At 38.6% G+C, this 16,139-nt stretch overlaps 1 protein-coding gene and 1 pseudogene across 4 annotated transcripts; both read right to left on the bottom strand.

The window, feature by feature from the left end:
- Positions 1-617: 617 nt before the first annotated feature.
- Positions 618-7,568, bottom strand: LOC107277909 (uncharacterized). Of its 4 annotated transcripts, none has more exons than XR_010738224.1 (6): positions 6,833-7,568; positions 5,383-5,611; positions 2,183-2,299; positions 1,825-1,885; positions 996-1,148; positions 618-919 (listed from the first exon to the last, which is right to left on the bottom strand). XR_010738224.1 is itself a non-coding variant. In XM_066306173.1 (6 exons), exons 1-5 carry the CDS (start codon positions 7,414-7,416, stop codon positions 1,060-1,062), a joined length of 1,080 nt encoding a protein of 359 aa, XP_066162270.1. In that variant the 5' UTR covers positions 7,417-7,568; the 3' UTR covers positions 618-919; positions 1,044-1,059. The 4 variants fall into 4 exon arrangements, 2 of the variants coding, with proteins under 2 accessions (XP_066162270.1, XP_015618909.1); XM_066306173.1 differs by having other exon boundaries at positions 1,044-1,148; XR_010738225.1 differs by lacking the exon at positions 618-919 and adding an exon at positions 2,656-4,099 and having other exon boundaries at positions 1,055-1,148; positions 1,825-1,871.
- A 2,136-nt stretch (positions 7,569-9,704) lies between these two features.
- LOC9270120 (protein DETOXIFICATION 21-like) lies at positions 9,705-13,590 on the bottom strand (annotated as a pseudogene).
- Between the last annotated feature and the right edge of the window lie 2,549 nt (positions 13,591-16,139).

Genomic DNA, 16,139 nt, shown 5'->3' on the forward strand with positions numbered 1-16,139 from the left:
TAAAATAAATCATAATTATATAATTTTTTAATAAGACGAAAGATCAAATATTTGTCAAAAAGTTAACGACGTCATACATTAAAATACGGAGTGAGTAATAACTTTTTCGTTTTATATACATCAACGTAACTTTTATCTTCATCAGTTTTAAGTCCAATTAGAATTTAACTTTTTTTTTCTTGGATGAATGGAGTAATATAAGTAGTACTACTAGCAGCGATGTGGCCTACCGGTATCAACGTCATCGATAAATGGTATGTTTGTCCGGCCTCGCTGCTGTGCTGCATCAGTGCATCCTCATGTATCTGCGTCACGGTCACTGGCTCACTGCCAAATTAATTAAAGTGGTTGCTACAAAAAATGATTCATCATCCAACGATGCCAACGAATGCATCCCGGAAAAAGGAGATCACGGGAAGGGAAACATTACATCATTGCATGGAGACACCATCGACATCGAGTCGCCGTCTCGTGTCGGCCATCGATGAACTTTTTTTCGAACCTTTTTATTTTTTTTGAATTTTAAAAATGAACTCTTACAAAATTTAATTTCAAAACTACTCCCTCCGTCCCACAAAATCACAAACCCTAGAATCCCAATGCAACTTTAGGACAAGTGACAAAAGACAACAATGCCCTCAATACAAGTACATCCAATCATTAGTTACAAATAAAATAATAATACAAGTTGAATATCTGCAGCCAACTTGAGTAGAGTAGTACAAGTAGTACACCAATCATGGGCACCAAATATCTGTACAGGCCACTAATCCAGCGCGCCAACTAATTTGAATCAAACAACACCATTGCTTGGCGGCAAGAAATACAAATTTGAGCACACCCCAGCACAAGATACCCTATAAAAGCTCAAAATGAACCATTCTCACAAGTTTCCCTCCCAACTTATCACTTCATGAGTCTGCAAAAACACCACCTTCATGGCTTTAGATCTAAATGAACTAGCAGATGAGGGAGATGAGCAAGCTGTGCCTGACCTTAATGAACCAGTGGCAGATGAGGGAGATGAGCATGATGTGCCTGACCTTAATGAACCAGTGGCTACAGAAGTTGAAATGCATGTTGGTCAAGAGGAGGATCAACTTGGAGGTGATGTACAGGGAGGTGCCAACCATAACCATCCAGGTGACCTTGCAAGCAAGAATAGTAAACGATCGATCTTTGTACATATGACTTGCATAAATCACTCTAAATCTTTGGCATTTTTTTTTAAAAAAGATACCATGTGCATTGATGGAACTGCTATGTTCTTGGTTTTTTTTCTCTTTGTTCTTTACCAGCTCGATTCTGTGAATGAGTTGGGCATATTGAAGTTCATTCCCTTCCATAATATCACAAGTTATACATGTATCTAGCTATAACTAATCAAATAGTGCTCACATGATGCTTATCTTCTGTCTACGATCAATCCTCATATGCTAGATTCTACATGTATAATTTCCTTTACAGTACCACTGATATTGAGCTAGTATTAGTATATATCAAAGTTAGATTGCACCTTCAATACAGATCACAAAAATCCCTGAACTTCAGCACCAAAGTTTGTACAATGTAGAAAAGTCATTCAAGTATGGCCATAATATAACTAGAGCAGCAAAATACCCAATGGTTCTCCTGACTACAGCACAAGCACCTTTTGATAAAATCACAATCATGAATAGCACAAGTTAGGGAAAAAGAAACATGAGCACTTCCATGAGTTTATTTACAGCTGACATGGACCTCTATTGAAAAACAAGGTGAAGAGTACAATAACAAAATAGGTAGACAACAAAACTAAATTTGAGATGGATATAAAATTGGTACCTTGATTGTGGTTTTCAGATATGATAATCTCCTTTGCTGATGTTGTACTGCACAAAGTAACCTATATTAATCATTGGTTCCATTATATATATAGCATAACAGATCAGTTATTCATAGAAGTATTTGGCTACATTGGAAGAGTAGTATAAGCATTATTACTTTTAGTCACACATATCCAGTTAGGCCAATATGCATGGCATGTCAAATAGCAAGTATCAGCACTAATGATTGGTTGTAATAATGCAATGTGTGAGCTATCTGAGTATAATGGCCCATAATTATTTTATTGTAGAATGTAATAAAATAGCTGCAATAGTATTGTACCTAACAAAATATTGATATTAGACTTGGTACTCACATGGTAATTGTTATTGTAGACGGTGCCGATGCCATGGATGAAATTCTGCAAATTTATGGAGGTCACAACCAACATGGCTTTCCTTTTGATGTTAACTCTGATGCCTATGAGGAACATCTACAAATGCAAGCAGGTAAAGCACTTTTAGCTGACATGGATAACAAACTTAGTAAAATTAATAAAATGTGGTTGTACATAAAGCACCACTGAAGAATAAGATTAATTAACTGAAACCATGTTTTTAATTAGAAGATACTAATATGACATCATGCGAACTACCTAGAATAATCTAAACATAACATTGGATGCATTAGTTGCAAATTATGGACTGTCAATTTGACATTTCAGCACATAAAGTAAATTGTGTCAATGTTTCTATGTCCTTCTGAAATCTAAAATCAGCCATAAGTTTACAACCATGTTGATCCATGATAATAAAATATCCACCATCTAAATTGGTACAGACGACTCACCTTGTAATTGTTGTTGTAGACATGCAGGAGTACGGTGTGTATGCTGGTGATGTGGAAATTGTTTTTGAACAAGAGGAGTTGGATGATTCAGATGAGGAAGATGAACATCCAAACAAAAATCTTACCAACATACAAAGGCAAGAGATATATGATGCATTGGTTAAGAAAACTATCAATGGAAGACTAAGAAAAAAAGCAACAACTGAAGTTGCTGAAATGTTCAATATCAAAAGGGGTAGAGTGCAAGATATTTGGCGAAGAGCAAAGCAGTGCCGTGCACAGGGAATTCCAGTCAATGTAAGTTCTAGAAAGAAAACTAATTCTGGTCGCAAGAAGAATGAAATTGACTTGTCAGATGTTGCTAATGCCCCCCTGCAACTAAGGGGCACATTACGGTCATTTGCATCAGCTGCGGGTATACCAAAAAGCACGCTTCATAGGATGTTGAAAGAAGGGCTGATAAGACGTCACTCAAACACATTAAAGCCATTGTTGAAGGAAGAGAACAAACGATCAAGGCTGCAATGGTGTATTTCCATGTTAGATTGGCATACTTTGCCAAATGAACCGAAGTTTGTTGATATGCGCAACATTGTGCACATCGATGAAAAATGGTTCAATACCACTAAAAAGACAAGAACTTTTTACCTGGTCCATTGGGAGGATGATCCGTACAGACCCGTGCAAAACAAGAATTCTATTGATAAAGTGATGTTCTTGGCAGCAGTTGCTAGGCCTAGATACAATGAAGAAGGTATCTGCACTTTTGACGGCAAGATAGGCTTGTGGCCTTTCACCAAAAAGGTATTATAACCTCTTAATATATGCATTTTTACTTAGTGATGTGATGTGAAACTTAATTGCTTATCTAACTTACTTAATGTTATATACATAGGAACCAGCACAAAGGACAAGTCAAAACAGGCCAAGGGGAACTCTAGTCACCAAGACAATCAAGGTTGATCGAGACACCGTAAGGTCGTTTCTGATTGCTAAAGTACTACCAGCTATTATATCAAGTTGGCCTCGAGACGATGCACACAGCACTATATGGATTCAGCAAGACAATGCTCCTGCTCATGTGCCAGTGGATGATTATCAATTTGCCTATGCAGTATCCCAAACAGGGTTTGACATCCGCCTTATGCATCAGCCTCCTAATTCCCCAGATATGAATGCATTAGATCTTGGGTTCTTTGCATCGCTACAATCATTAACATATAGAAGGATATCTAGGAATATGGATGAGCTAATACATAATGTTGAGCAGGAATTTCAGGCCTATGATGACAACAAGCTAAATAGGGTGTTCCTAACACTACAATCTTGCTTGTTAGAGGTTATGGAAGCTGATGGTGGAAATGGATACAGAATACCTCATATGGGTAAAGAGAGGCTAGAGCGTCTGGACATTCTCCCTAATACCCTTAGTTGTGGTCGTGAACTGTATGAAAAGGTCATATCAGCATTAGCCAATCAAGTGCAGTAAATTATGCAAAATGGGAAGGTCTATCGTAGTTTCAGCTTTTGGTTAAATGTGATGTTGTATATATGATAAAGTAATATCAGTATTACTCAAGTAAATGCAACTAATCATGCAATGTGGCAAGTTCTATGATGGTTTCAGCTTTTGTAATATGTAATATGAAGTTTTATGATGGTTTCAGCTTTTGTTGGCTACATTTCAGATTGTATATATGACAATGCAGTATCAGCATTTGAGTATCATGTCATGTGGAAAGTTTTATCATGGTTTGAGCTTTTGCCTAAATTTCATCCTCCCTCCGTTCCCTTTTGATCGACGTATTGCAATCGTGCAGCGAGACCAAGGTGAAGTAAATTTCTCCCATTATCATTTAAAGCCCACCTCATAAAAGGCACAATTAGCACTTCAGTTACTTGCATGCAAAACGGAAGAGAGAGAGAGACCCCGTTTTTTTATTAAAACTAGTGCCTAGTATGCGAAATGAATGGCTAGCGTCTCCTTGCATGCATGCAAAAATTAAATCAGCATGCAAATCTAAGAGTCATGGCCACCGTCCTAGGCTAATGCGTTGATCAAATTGGAACATTTTAGTTTTACTTATGCGCTGATCAAAAGGGAACGAGGGAGTTTTATATATATGTCACAATGTAAAATCAACATTACATGCATCATCATAATCCCCTAATCTCATCCAGTACCACAATTACACATGCTTTCATACAATACCAAAAGGGTGCCTACTTTAACATACCTTGTTAGGTTGCTATTCATAACCACCTAATCTAAAGTACTACCACAATTACACATAATTTCATACAATACCAAAAGGGTGCCTACTTTAACATACCTTCTTAGGCTGCTATCAATAACCACCTAATCTAAAGTACTACCACAATTACACATAATTTCATACAATACCAAAAGGGTGCCTACTTTAACATACCTTCTTAGGCTGCTATCAATAACCACCTAATCTAAAGTACTACCACAATTACACATAATTTCATACAATACCAAAAGGGTGCCTACTTTAACATACCTTCTTAGGCTGCTATCAATAACCACCTAATCTAAAGTACTACCATAATTACACATAATTTCATACAATACCAAAAGGGTACCTACTTCGAGGTACTTTGTTAGGCCACCATTCATAATCACCAAACAGGCACACAATCAACACATAATTGAAGCATTCATCTAAATTTTTTACTATGAAAACACTCTAGAAATTTTTTTACCGATTTTTCCAGTGCGTCTTGGTCTTGTAGGAGTTCTTCTAGGCCGCTATCATCGTATGGATCTTGCGCATATCCCCCAATGACCATATCAACATCATCATCGCTTGACTTGTCCTCGTCGATGCTAACATCTTTAGCTTTTCCCCTCTTCTCCTTCATGTCAGTTTGCGTGACGCTTGCCTTCTTCTCGAACATGGCCATGTGGTCGCTATCATCTCCCAACATAGTCCTGTAACGGATAAAACACAGTGACAGTTAATACAAGATGGGATGTAAAGATGAATCTATCATGGAATCAAACTGAAATGTACTTCGATTACATTATATATTCGATACATTTTTTTAAAAAGATAGTGCTGACCCATGTAAATAAGCAATGTCTAAATTGAAGTATAGACCAAATGGACTACTGAACGCAATGAAAGCCAAAAGTAGAGTACATCAGTTTATATATGCGTGGCCTAGTTAAAGGATCAAATCCAGTGAATAATAGAAGTATAACAATCGAAAAAGATTTGCAGAAATCAAAGTATAGCATCCACGGTAATTCTCGTAGAACAACATCAAGGTTACCTAGTTAATTTAATTAGCTATGAATGACAGCCTAACTATCTGTGGGTGCAGTTGTACTATTGGAGCAAGTTGAAGCTTCTCAACGATAGGTTTCAGTGTTAAAATGAACAAGTCAAGCAAGCAACATACGCTGGCTAGGTAGCTGCAGCCAACAAAGCGAGTACGACGAGCTGCATTCAGGAGTAAGTTTCTTTACTGATATTGAAACAAGTCAGAACAAAATAATTAACCATATATACTTAGTTTTTTTAAACAAGATGATCAATCAAGCATCATGTCCTACACGTCAATAATGTTTTATATTTAAAAACAGAGGTATTAATATTCATGCATTACAGTGTCACCACAATTTTGGATTTTTCATCAGCCTCTTGATTGAGCAATAAAGCAGTCAAAAAAAACTTTGAGAAATAAAATTCGCATGTTCAGTATCAAATTTCTTACAGTTTATAATTGTTTCCTATACTCAATAAAAATTTCTAATTTCAGAATATACCTATGGGCAACAAAACAGAAAGGAATGCTTTGGTTAGGTTTAAAACTGCTTGGATTTTTGTTAACACTAATTTATTTTATTTGAAACATGTCATCATAACCCCCTTCTCACTCCATGCCAAATTTTGCACAAAACAAAATGTAAAACCCAGCTAACCCGCATTACTTCAACATTGGTAACACTGACCGACATATAACAGCTGGATGATTATAAAGATACAAAACACCGAATAACATTAACCTAGGATATTCTATGCAGTACAATCAAAAAAATTTTGGGATGCAACCGCACCCAGTGCATCTGATCTACACACGTCATTGAAAGCATCTCTCATTGCATAAGGGGAACAGATTGGTTGTAGGGAAAACAAGGTGAAGATACCTTTGAGTCAATCCACGCATACTGCCGCCAAAGTCCCTAGCTGTTGCCACCGGAATCAGAACAGGAGGTCGGTAAGCCTCCTCCTCCGCCGACCCCTCCTGTATCAGATCCGCGCGCGCCGCCACCTCCTTGACCATCACATCTGCCGCCTTGCAAATCTCCGATGTCGCTGCCGCATCTGAACTGGCTCCACCCGCCGCCGTTGCCTCCGCCGCCTTCTTGCAAACCTCCAAGGCCGCTGCCACATCTGAGCCCCCTCCCGCCGCCGCCTTTTGGATCAAAACCGCAAGCTGATACGCCTCCTCCGCCTTGGCTTTCGTCTCTTGAATGAAAACCCTAAACTGTTCCGCCGCTGCCTCGAACTCTGCCATCGAGGCAAATCCTTCGAAAGGAGCCGCCTCCGGCATCGGATCTAACCGCTCGCAACCCTCCCCCGCTGTATCGAAGCGCCCGCATCCTGGTGGATGGGGAACTCCGCAGGGAGTTGCGGAAGTGAGGGGGAGCGGCGTGGAGCGGGGAGAGATGTGTGGGGAGGAGCACGACGGCAGTAGGGAGGGAGTCGGAAGCTTCGAAGGGTCGCTCATCTGGACGCCGCCGCTTCGACGGAATCGATCCGGGAGGGGGTGAGGGAGCGATGGAGAGAAACGCGAGAGAGAGAGGCGACGGGGCGATGGAATCGATCCAGGAGGAACGAGAGAGAGAGAGAGAGACGCGACAGAAAAAAAACTGGGATGCGATAAGGTTTGCGTGGTGTGAACGAGAGGATACGCGGTCCACCTATGGCCCACACAGGATGAGATAGATGGGAAGTTTCTCGTTTTCTGTCCAGAAATCGGTTTTTTTCGGGACAAAGCTCTCCCCCCAGGATTCGTCTCTTTCTGGGACGGAGGGAGTAGACCTTTTAATTGTATTGGCTGATCTGATGTGGTGAAATACTATTGTCAAGTCAAATGAGGATGAACATGATAGTTTAGTTTCGTTATGCCAGGCGGGATGGCGTGGTTAAAAGTTTTAAATTTTAAAAATAAGTTTTAGGATGTTTATTTAAAATTTAAACACAAAAAAGGTTAATAATAAAAAAAATGGCCATCCTATTCATCAATTCATGCCCTGTTACCTTGTTCTCGTCAACCCATCGGCAGCACACCACCACTACGTACCAGCTAACTCACGATTTAATTCAACATCGTGGAATATAGTTCAATTGCATCAAATCATATCTTCTGCTATCTAGTAGCTGTCTGAATTGAAGAAGGGAAGGCTGCAGCGAAAGGAAAGCATGATGCTCACGTTTTATATCCACACGTCTTCTAAACTGCTAGTATGTATTCATAAAAAAAGTTATTTTAAAAATTATATTAATTTATTTTTTAAATTTAAAATAATTAATACTCAATTAATTATGTGTTAGCGACTTGTTTTGTTTTGCGCATATTTTCAGCCTTCTCTAATACTCTTCTCTCTAACACAACCTGCTGTGAGAGATTGCCCTTAAATTATATGGTTCTGCAGATGGCGGGTAGGTAGGGATGGCAGAGGGGGAAATTAGCTGTACTATGTAAGTAACTCCTGATCAGGATTCTCGGACAACGAGGGATCAAATTAACAGGAATTAACAGTTGGATCGTGTGGCAAGGAGGGCAAGCACGTGTTCTTTTCTCCAACAAAAAGTTGGATGAAGATTAAGATTTTTGTGACACGTTTTTCAAACTGCTAAACGGTGCATTTCGTGCGAAAACTTTCTATACGAAAGTTACTCTAAAATATCATATTAATCTATTTTTCAAGTTTTTAATAATTAAAACTCAATCAATCATACGTTAATACCGCCTCGTTTTACGTAAAAAACTTAATCTTCATCTTCATCTTCAGAAGTTTTGGTCCTACGTGGCACACACGTGGCAGTCCAGTCAGCATAAAAAATAAAAAATGGTAGGGCACTTGTCAGTTCTGCTTCTTTTCTCGGTCACCACATGCGGGCTCTACCTTATATATATATATTTTAATGCTGACTAGACTGCTACATGTGCGCCACGTAGGACCAAAACCGCTAGCATTCCGGAGTCTGTCAGGGGATAATTCGTCCGTATAAAAAGTTGAGGGTGAAGAATATCTAATTTTTAAATAGAGATGGATAATTCGTACTGCCACAATAGTTCAAGCGTAATTCAAACTTTTTCCTAAAAAATAGGCCCGAAAATCATGCCTCTCTAGCAATAGCAGTGCCCTTTGCAAAATGTTAGAAATTTGTCATGTCATCTTAGGTGGGCTCTCCTTCAATTATTTGTTTCTAGCGATCTGTTTCGTTTTTGTCACGTTGCAAACGACCTGCGAGCGCTAGGTTTTGGGCGATCGCGCATCACTGGGCCATCGCGTCAGCAAGGTGGACGCGAGTGCGCGCCAGCTGTCGGGGCAAGGAAGGGTATCGTGAGGGTTCCATTAGCTGCCAGGTCAATCAGTCACGCCAGAGCATTGATAGAATTGGGCGTGTCGGAATATTAGGGCCATGATTGGGTATATGTTGGAGGCTGTGTTTTAGACATAATTTCCAAAGTAATATAGCTTTAGGTAACATGATCGGTTATCTCTTGGAGATGCTCTAAAATTGAAACATTATTACAAAACACTATGCCAGAATGGCCCGTTTGATATAGCTTTTTGCTGGATTAACCGATTTGCTTATAGGAGCCGATACTCAATTAGCGCATGGTCTTTTTTGAGATTGAAAATGATCATTTTTGAGTTTTCTATAAAACTTTTATATAATATTTTGTTTTAAAAAAAAACAAAGTGTTTAATGGTTTGAAAAGTGTGATCGCTATGGTCTAGTAGCTAGAATTTGAAAAGAACACGAATGGCCAGTTTCTCTCTGTTTTGTTTTGGTGAAATTTGACTGTTTCTCATATTTGATAGTTCAATCAATAAATTTAGTCACGATAGATAATAAAGCATAGTGAATACAATCGACTTACATGGAAGCATACAAATGCTCTTTCTAATTAATACAAAAATTCATGTAAAGCTCACATTGTGCAAGGGCTTGGTGAAATAATAGGATAAGGGGTATATATACAATAACTTTTCCCGGCGGAAAAGCCATCATCCCAAGCCATATGATTAAAATTGTTCTTTGGTGGATACGTGACCTTGATGAATTTTTTGAAAGTTCAAACCTTGAAAATCTTAAATCCGAGCACAATCCCATTTTGACAGGTTGATTCATAAATCATCAAAATTCTTTACAAGTGTGCAGAAGTTTTAGATCATGCATTTCCTATTGAATTCTGTGATCGCCCGTTCTCATCCATATACCATCTGTTTAATCTCTCTCGAGTAATCTCTACCTGAAAAAAAATTAAACATCAAGCACATCATTAAATGAGAAAAATATGCTCTTCTAATGACCCATGAATTTTCTAGAGAGACCCTTATATTATTTGAAAAAAGATATTTAATCAGAAAAGAGGATAAGAAAGAAAATATGAGCAGAGGTAAAAAAAAGGCAACCTGTTTTTTCCAATCGGTCCTAAGTGTGATGAATAGAAGCACAAGAGTCTGGACTAGTGTTCCAAGAAGCATGCCGATCCAAATACCCTACATAAAGAATGAACATAAGTGAGGGACACAACTTAAATCCAGATTAACTAGTGAAATTCTATCATACAAAAATTCCTTACCTTTACTTGAAATCCTAGCACATAGCCTAGTATTGCACCAAGAGGGATACCAATCAAGTAGTACGATGTAACATTAACATAGGCAACTATACTTTGCCAACCCGATCCGATAGCGACACCTATATATAATTAGAAAATTAGTAATTTCATTGTTAAATTTTGAATTACTTTGATATATACTTGTCCTTCAAATGGAGTAACATACCTGAGAGCACTGGTTGAACACTATTCAACAAAATGGAGAAAGCTAGAAGGGGAGCAAGATCAGCGACTTCATCTGCTACCGCCTTACTTTCAGTAAATATGTATGCAAGGCTTCCACGGAAGAAAAGGAAGAGCACAAACAACACAAATCCTATCAAGAAAGAAGTGGTGACCACATTGAAAATGGCAAACTTAGCCCTTCTTGCACTCCCGGCTCCAAGTTCATTTGCCACCCGCACTCTAAAAATGTACATGCATTAAGTATATGTCAAATTTATGGTTCATGTTGCATCAGTTAGATGAACCACGTAGTGAGTGACAGCTGAGATCGTGAAGTTACCCTATTGCAGACAAAAATCCGATAGAAATCATCATCTCCCAACCGTTGATATTAAGGCTACAAATTTTGCAAGTGAAAACAACAATGTTCAATAAGCAACCTTTTCAATTACTAGAGGAGACACACAAAACAATACAATGATATACATGATACAATATGATCTGGTTGTTGTTTTCTAAACTAATATGCAACAGATTGGAGTGGAATATATTACCATATAGAAAGAGCATCAAGAGCAACCTCTGCATTCTTCATATAACTAGTGAGGAGCACCAATATGGTGTTGTACCACAATTCTAAACTGAAAAGGTAAAAGAAAAATGAGAATAAATTAATGAGCTTCTAATTATTTGTATAAAAGAACTTGATTAACAATTAGCATCTAAAATATTAACTTTCTATTTGCTATCATCAATTTTTTTTGTCAAAAATTTCATATATACATATAAACATAACCATGTTACTTACCAAAGCATCACTCCAGACGATAGCGAAAGCTTCATAATAGCACCAAGATCAGTAAAAGCAGAGGATGAGAACCCTGTCCATGTTAGAGGGCAACCACCAAAGAAGACAAAAGCGAGCTGGCCAAACACAGGGATCCAAAAGGAGATGACCATGGATCCCATGACCCCAGCAAGACCAAGTTGGAACTTGACTGTTAGGAGTCATGACAAGAAGAGGTGAATCCCAAGATTGAGGAAGGCAAGGTAAGTGACAATCATGTTCTTGCTCTGCGCTTGTAGGTACATTTGGAGCGTGAATGCCCATATGTAAGAGAACATTACGGGGATGTACCATAGAGAGATGGTGCCAGCGACAGCAGAGATCTCAGGGTCTTGACCAAGAGCGATTAGGAGTGGAGTTGTGAAGATATAGACCGGGAGAAGGATGACTGCACAACAGAAGAGAACTAGCCATGAGCGTTGTAGATAGATGCCCAACATGTGATATTGCTTGGCGCCATATGATTGTCCACACAACGTTTCTAATGCGCTCGCCATGCCAAGCTGCAATTTACAACAATGTGCATATACGGTTAATTTGTAGTATATACTGTTTTTATATGCATATCAATAGATGACTTATAGTGCAAATTAATATTTAGTAAAAAGAAGTTTTCATAGGAGTGACTTGTAGTATGGTCTGGTTATGTTTTATTTGTATATTCCGTTCAAAAAATCTAGGTAAAGACTTTTGCTATTGTTGCACAGCTAGTAGACAGAGGTAGTACAAACTACTTTAATTACTGAAGAAAAAAAATATATATCAGAAGATCCAACAAGAATACACATGAAAAAAGACCCGGCAAAAAGAATACATGAGGTAGATGCTATATACTCCTTCCGTCCCTAAATATTTAATGCCGTTGACTTTTTTAAACATGTTTGACCATTCGTCTTGTTTAAAAACTTTTGTGAATATTATTAAGAAATTTGAGTAGTAGTAGTATATTTAACAATGAATCAAATGAGAGGAAAATAATTAATAATTACTCATTTTTTAAAATAACATAAACGGTCAAACATATTTAAAAAAGTCAACGGCGTCAAGTATTTAGAGACGGAGGAAGTACTAATTAATGTCTGGAGAGAAAGCCGTGCAAGGGAAGGATGGCTAGGTCAAGAGTCTACTTCAAAGTTTTACTAGTACTTTGAAAATCCAAGGAGGCAAGGTCTCACATGATTAATTTTCTTCCTGCAGTATGTACTATATCCATTTTTTTTAAAAAAAAAATCGAGCCTATAGCTTCTTAGCTATAGTACAACAATGCTGGACAAGATCGAACACTCTGTTTTGAACCTATAAAGACAGCAACTGAACATCCATTGTTTGTCTCAATTAATCGATGGGCAAATTAAAGCACAACAAAAAACTTCCAGCGCGCGCGGCGCTGTTAGTCTCTGAATCGGCACAATTAAGTCAAAACTTAACGTCATCAAAGTCAGCTTTTAGAAATAAAAAACAGCTAGTTGCCGAAAACACGAAACAGGTAAAAAGAAAGATCAATTTGAATTGTTACAACGTAGTAATAATAATTTAAACCCAAAACTGTGTAATGATAACTCTGTAATAATAAGTAAAAAGGGAATCAGCGGCATGACTTACCAGGATGCCATTGCTGAAGCGCATGAGGACGGTGGAGACGAGGGCGTAGGCGGCGAGCTCGGTGGCGCCGATGTGTCCGATGAACGCCTGGCTGATGACGGTGACGCCGAAGGAGGAGAAGCGGGCGCAGATGGAAGGACCCGCCACCACCCACAGCTTCTTGTTCTCCTCCACCACTCGCCGCCTCACCGATCCAACCTCATCCTCCTCTGCATCATCATCTTCCTGATGCTTGTAGGTAGCCGGCTTAGGCTCCAACAGAGGAACCGTCAGCTTCTCATCATCACCCGGCTTCTCCATTTTGCTAATTAATTAGTGGCGGCTTGTAGTTTGCAGCAATGGAGATGGAGTGGTGGTGCTTCAGATTCAGTAGCAATGGCGCTGCTGGAGGAAAGGGAAGCATCAAGGATGCTCAAGTATGGAGCTACTGATGATATATATAAAGGGAGTCGAATGGAAGTACAGGAGAAGCCGTGGGTTGGTAACTTGGTATGGCGGAGGGCAGAATCGGGAATTAACAGGACTTAATTAATCGATGATTATTAATTAATAGTGACTCTAGTCTAGTTGATCAGATCAATGTATATATCCAGTTGAGAATATTCAGGATCATCCATATACATGTTGAGAATTAATTAGCAATAGTAAGTGGAGTAAGAAGGAAGGGTGAGATTCGATCTGGGGTTTTGTGTACATTGTACTATGTGGCAATGAGGGCAAGAACGTGTACTGTATATAGCTTTGCTGCCTGTAGTTGTAGACTGTAAAGACGCGAGGTTATACGTACGCGTACGCGGTACGACGGCTTAGGGCCTGTTTGGTACAGCTCCAGCTCCAACTCCATCTCTTCTGGAGCTGGAGCTCAGCCAAACAGTTTCAGCTCCACTAAAATTGAGAGTGGAGTTGGGTGGAGCTCTCTCACAAAATATATTAGAGTTGTGGAGATAGGTTTAGGCAACTCCATAAATCCACTCCAGACTCAACTCCTAGAGTTATATTTATATTTAGGAGTTGTAGCTGTAACAAACAGGCCCTTATTTGCGAATGCGGGGCGTCGGAAGAGGCCACATAGAGATGCTAGGTACCCGTACCTACAGGGCACCACCAGCAGGCTGCATCGTGAAGCACAGGAGGCCACGCACGGCGGACGTAGGCGGCCGGAATAGTAGCTGGCCCGCCGCCGTCAGCTTAATTCGTCAATAAAATATAATGGACGTTTGTCCGGCCTGCAATCGGCCACTGCATGCGTGATGCATGCGTCGTGGTCGGTCAATGTCCGCCGAAATTAAACATTTATTCCTTTCTTCACAAAATAAGCCAACACGTACCAAACGAGAATGGTTTATTTTATAACAGAAAAATAAACCAACTTGTATTGGATGAGGGTGGTTTATCTTGTGACAGAGATTGTATTTTATACAAAGGTTTTTTAAACCTGGCAAAACGGTGTGTATTTTAATTTTTTTTAATAAAGACATTGTTTAAAAAATTATATTAATTTACTTTTTAAAGTCATTTTAATCATCACTTGTGATAAGGGTTACTCTGTTTTTTTTATAGGGACAAAGTGTTCCGAACCGTGTGGTTCGAACACAGCAGAGCGTCGTGGTCGGTCACTGTCTGCCAAATAAGCTCCCGTCTCGGTCATTCAACTCTTCTCGTCGAGCCACACTAGCAGTAACACCAGTCTAGCACGCCTGCAGCTAACCATACTTATATCCTTTGGTAGGTTGGTCACGTGCCGTCTATTTAGGTTGGTCACGTTCTTTTCTCGTGAAGCTACTCCCTCCATTCTCGAGAATATAGAGATTTTAACATCTCCATTCTCGAGAGATTTTAACATTTTACTTGCACTGTTTGACTATTCGTCTTATTTAAAAATTTTAAAATTATTATTTATTTTATTTGTGACTTACTTTATTATCCAAAGTACTTTAAGCACAACTTTTTGTTTTTTATATTTGTACAAATTTTTTAATAAGACGAGCGGTCAAACAGTGTAGGTAAAATGTCAAAATTCCTTATATTAGGGGATGGAGGGAGTAACAAATACTAGTACTAAGCAGTACTTGGATATACACTAAACAGCAAATTCATGATTTTTTAATATTTATATAAGGATATGGATGAATGAATTAATTATAAAGTTAAAATAAATTTAAAACAATATTACCATAAAAAATTAAAACAATATCAGAAGAATTTTTATATAGAAAGTTTTAAAAGCCGCACAATTTAAAAGCTTGACAACGTGCCACCGTTAATCCGTTCATCAATTACTCGAAAATACTGGAGCAGTATTATTTATTTGTTTACAATGTAAAATTTTAATCACAACAATCGTATGTATTTTGCTACTCAAATTCCCTATGCCATTGTGTTCAGTGGTTTGGATGCGTGGCACATTTTACTCTTGCTTCGTTGTGTATTACGAGAAAAAATACTTTGTCGTGCATTATAAGAGAGAAAATATCAAAATTGGTGGTCTTTATCGACAAACTCGGGCTACTTGGGCTTGGGCCATGAAGACCAGCCATATATCGCACCTAATTCCATATTTACATATATATACTATACAGTATATAAAGAGAGGAGAAGCTTGGCTTAGCTTACATTAAAAAGAACATTAAACGAGAAAAAGATCATGAACTCTGTTTCATGGAAATATTTTTGCTTGGGACTTGAAATATTTGAAAGCGGAATGGTTTTATTTTTGATAATAAGCTCCCTTCTTTGTTATCCTGAAGGCAGCTCCTTAAGCATGTGTTTGGTTTAGGGATGGGTTAGGATGGGATGGTTTTATCCCTGATTTTTGGAATGGGATGGTTCTGTTTTTGTTTGGTTGAAGGGATAGAACCACCCCTATTTTTTGTTTGGTTTGAGGGATACGATAGGTTGGAATGATCCTATATTTTGTTTGGATGGAGGGATGAACATGGGATGCTTGGATACAATTACCTCCACACATTAGTTGGTG

The sequence above is a fragment of the Oryza sativa genome, chromosome 12, assembly GCF_034140825.1.
Source record: "Oryza sativa Japonica Group chromosome 12, ASM3414082v1".
Classification (NCBI taxonomy): domain Eukaryota; kingdom Viridiplantae; phylum Streptophyta; class Magnoliopsida; order Poales; family Poaceae; genus Oryza; species Oryza sativa.

Coding starts and splice junctions, on each gene's coding strand:
- LOC107277909 (XM_066306173.1), bottom strand. CDS start 7,416: ATGAGCGACCCTTCGAAGCTTCCGACTCCCTCCCTACTGCCGTCGTGC. Junction 2,300..5,382: donor AAGACGCACTGGAAAAATCG/GTAAAAAAATTT, acceptor TTGCATTTGTAG/ATGTTCCTCATAGGCATCAG. Junction 1,149..1,824: donor ATCTGAAAACCACAATCAAG/GTACCAATTTTA, acceptor CTTGCTTGCAAG/GTCACCTGGATGGTTATGGT.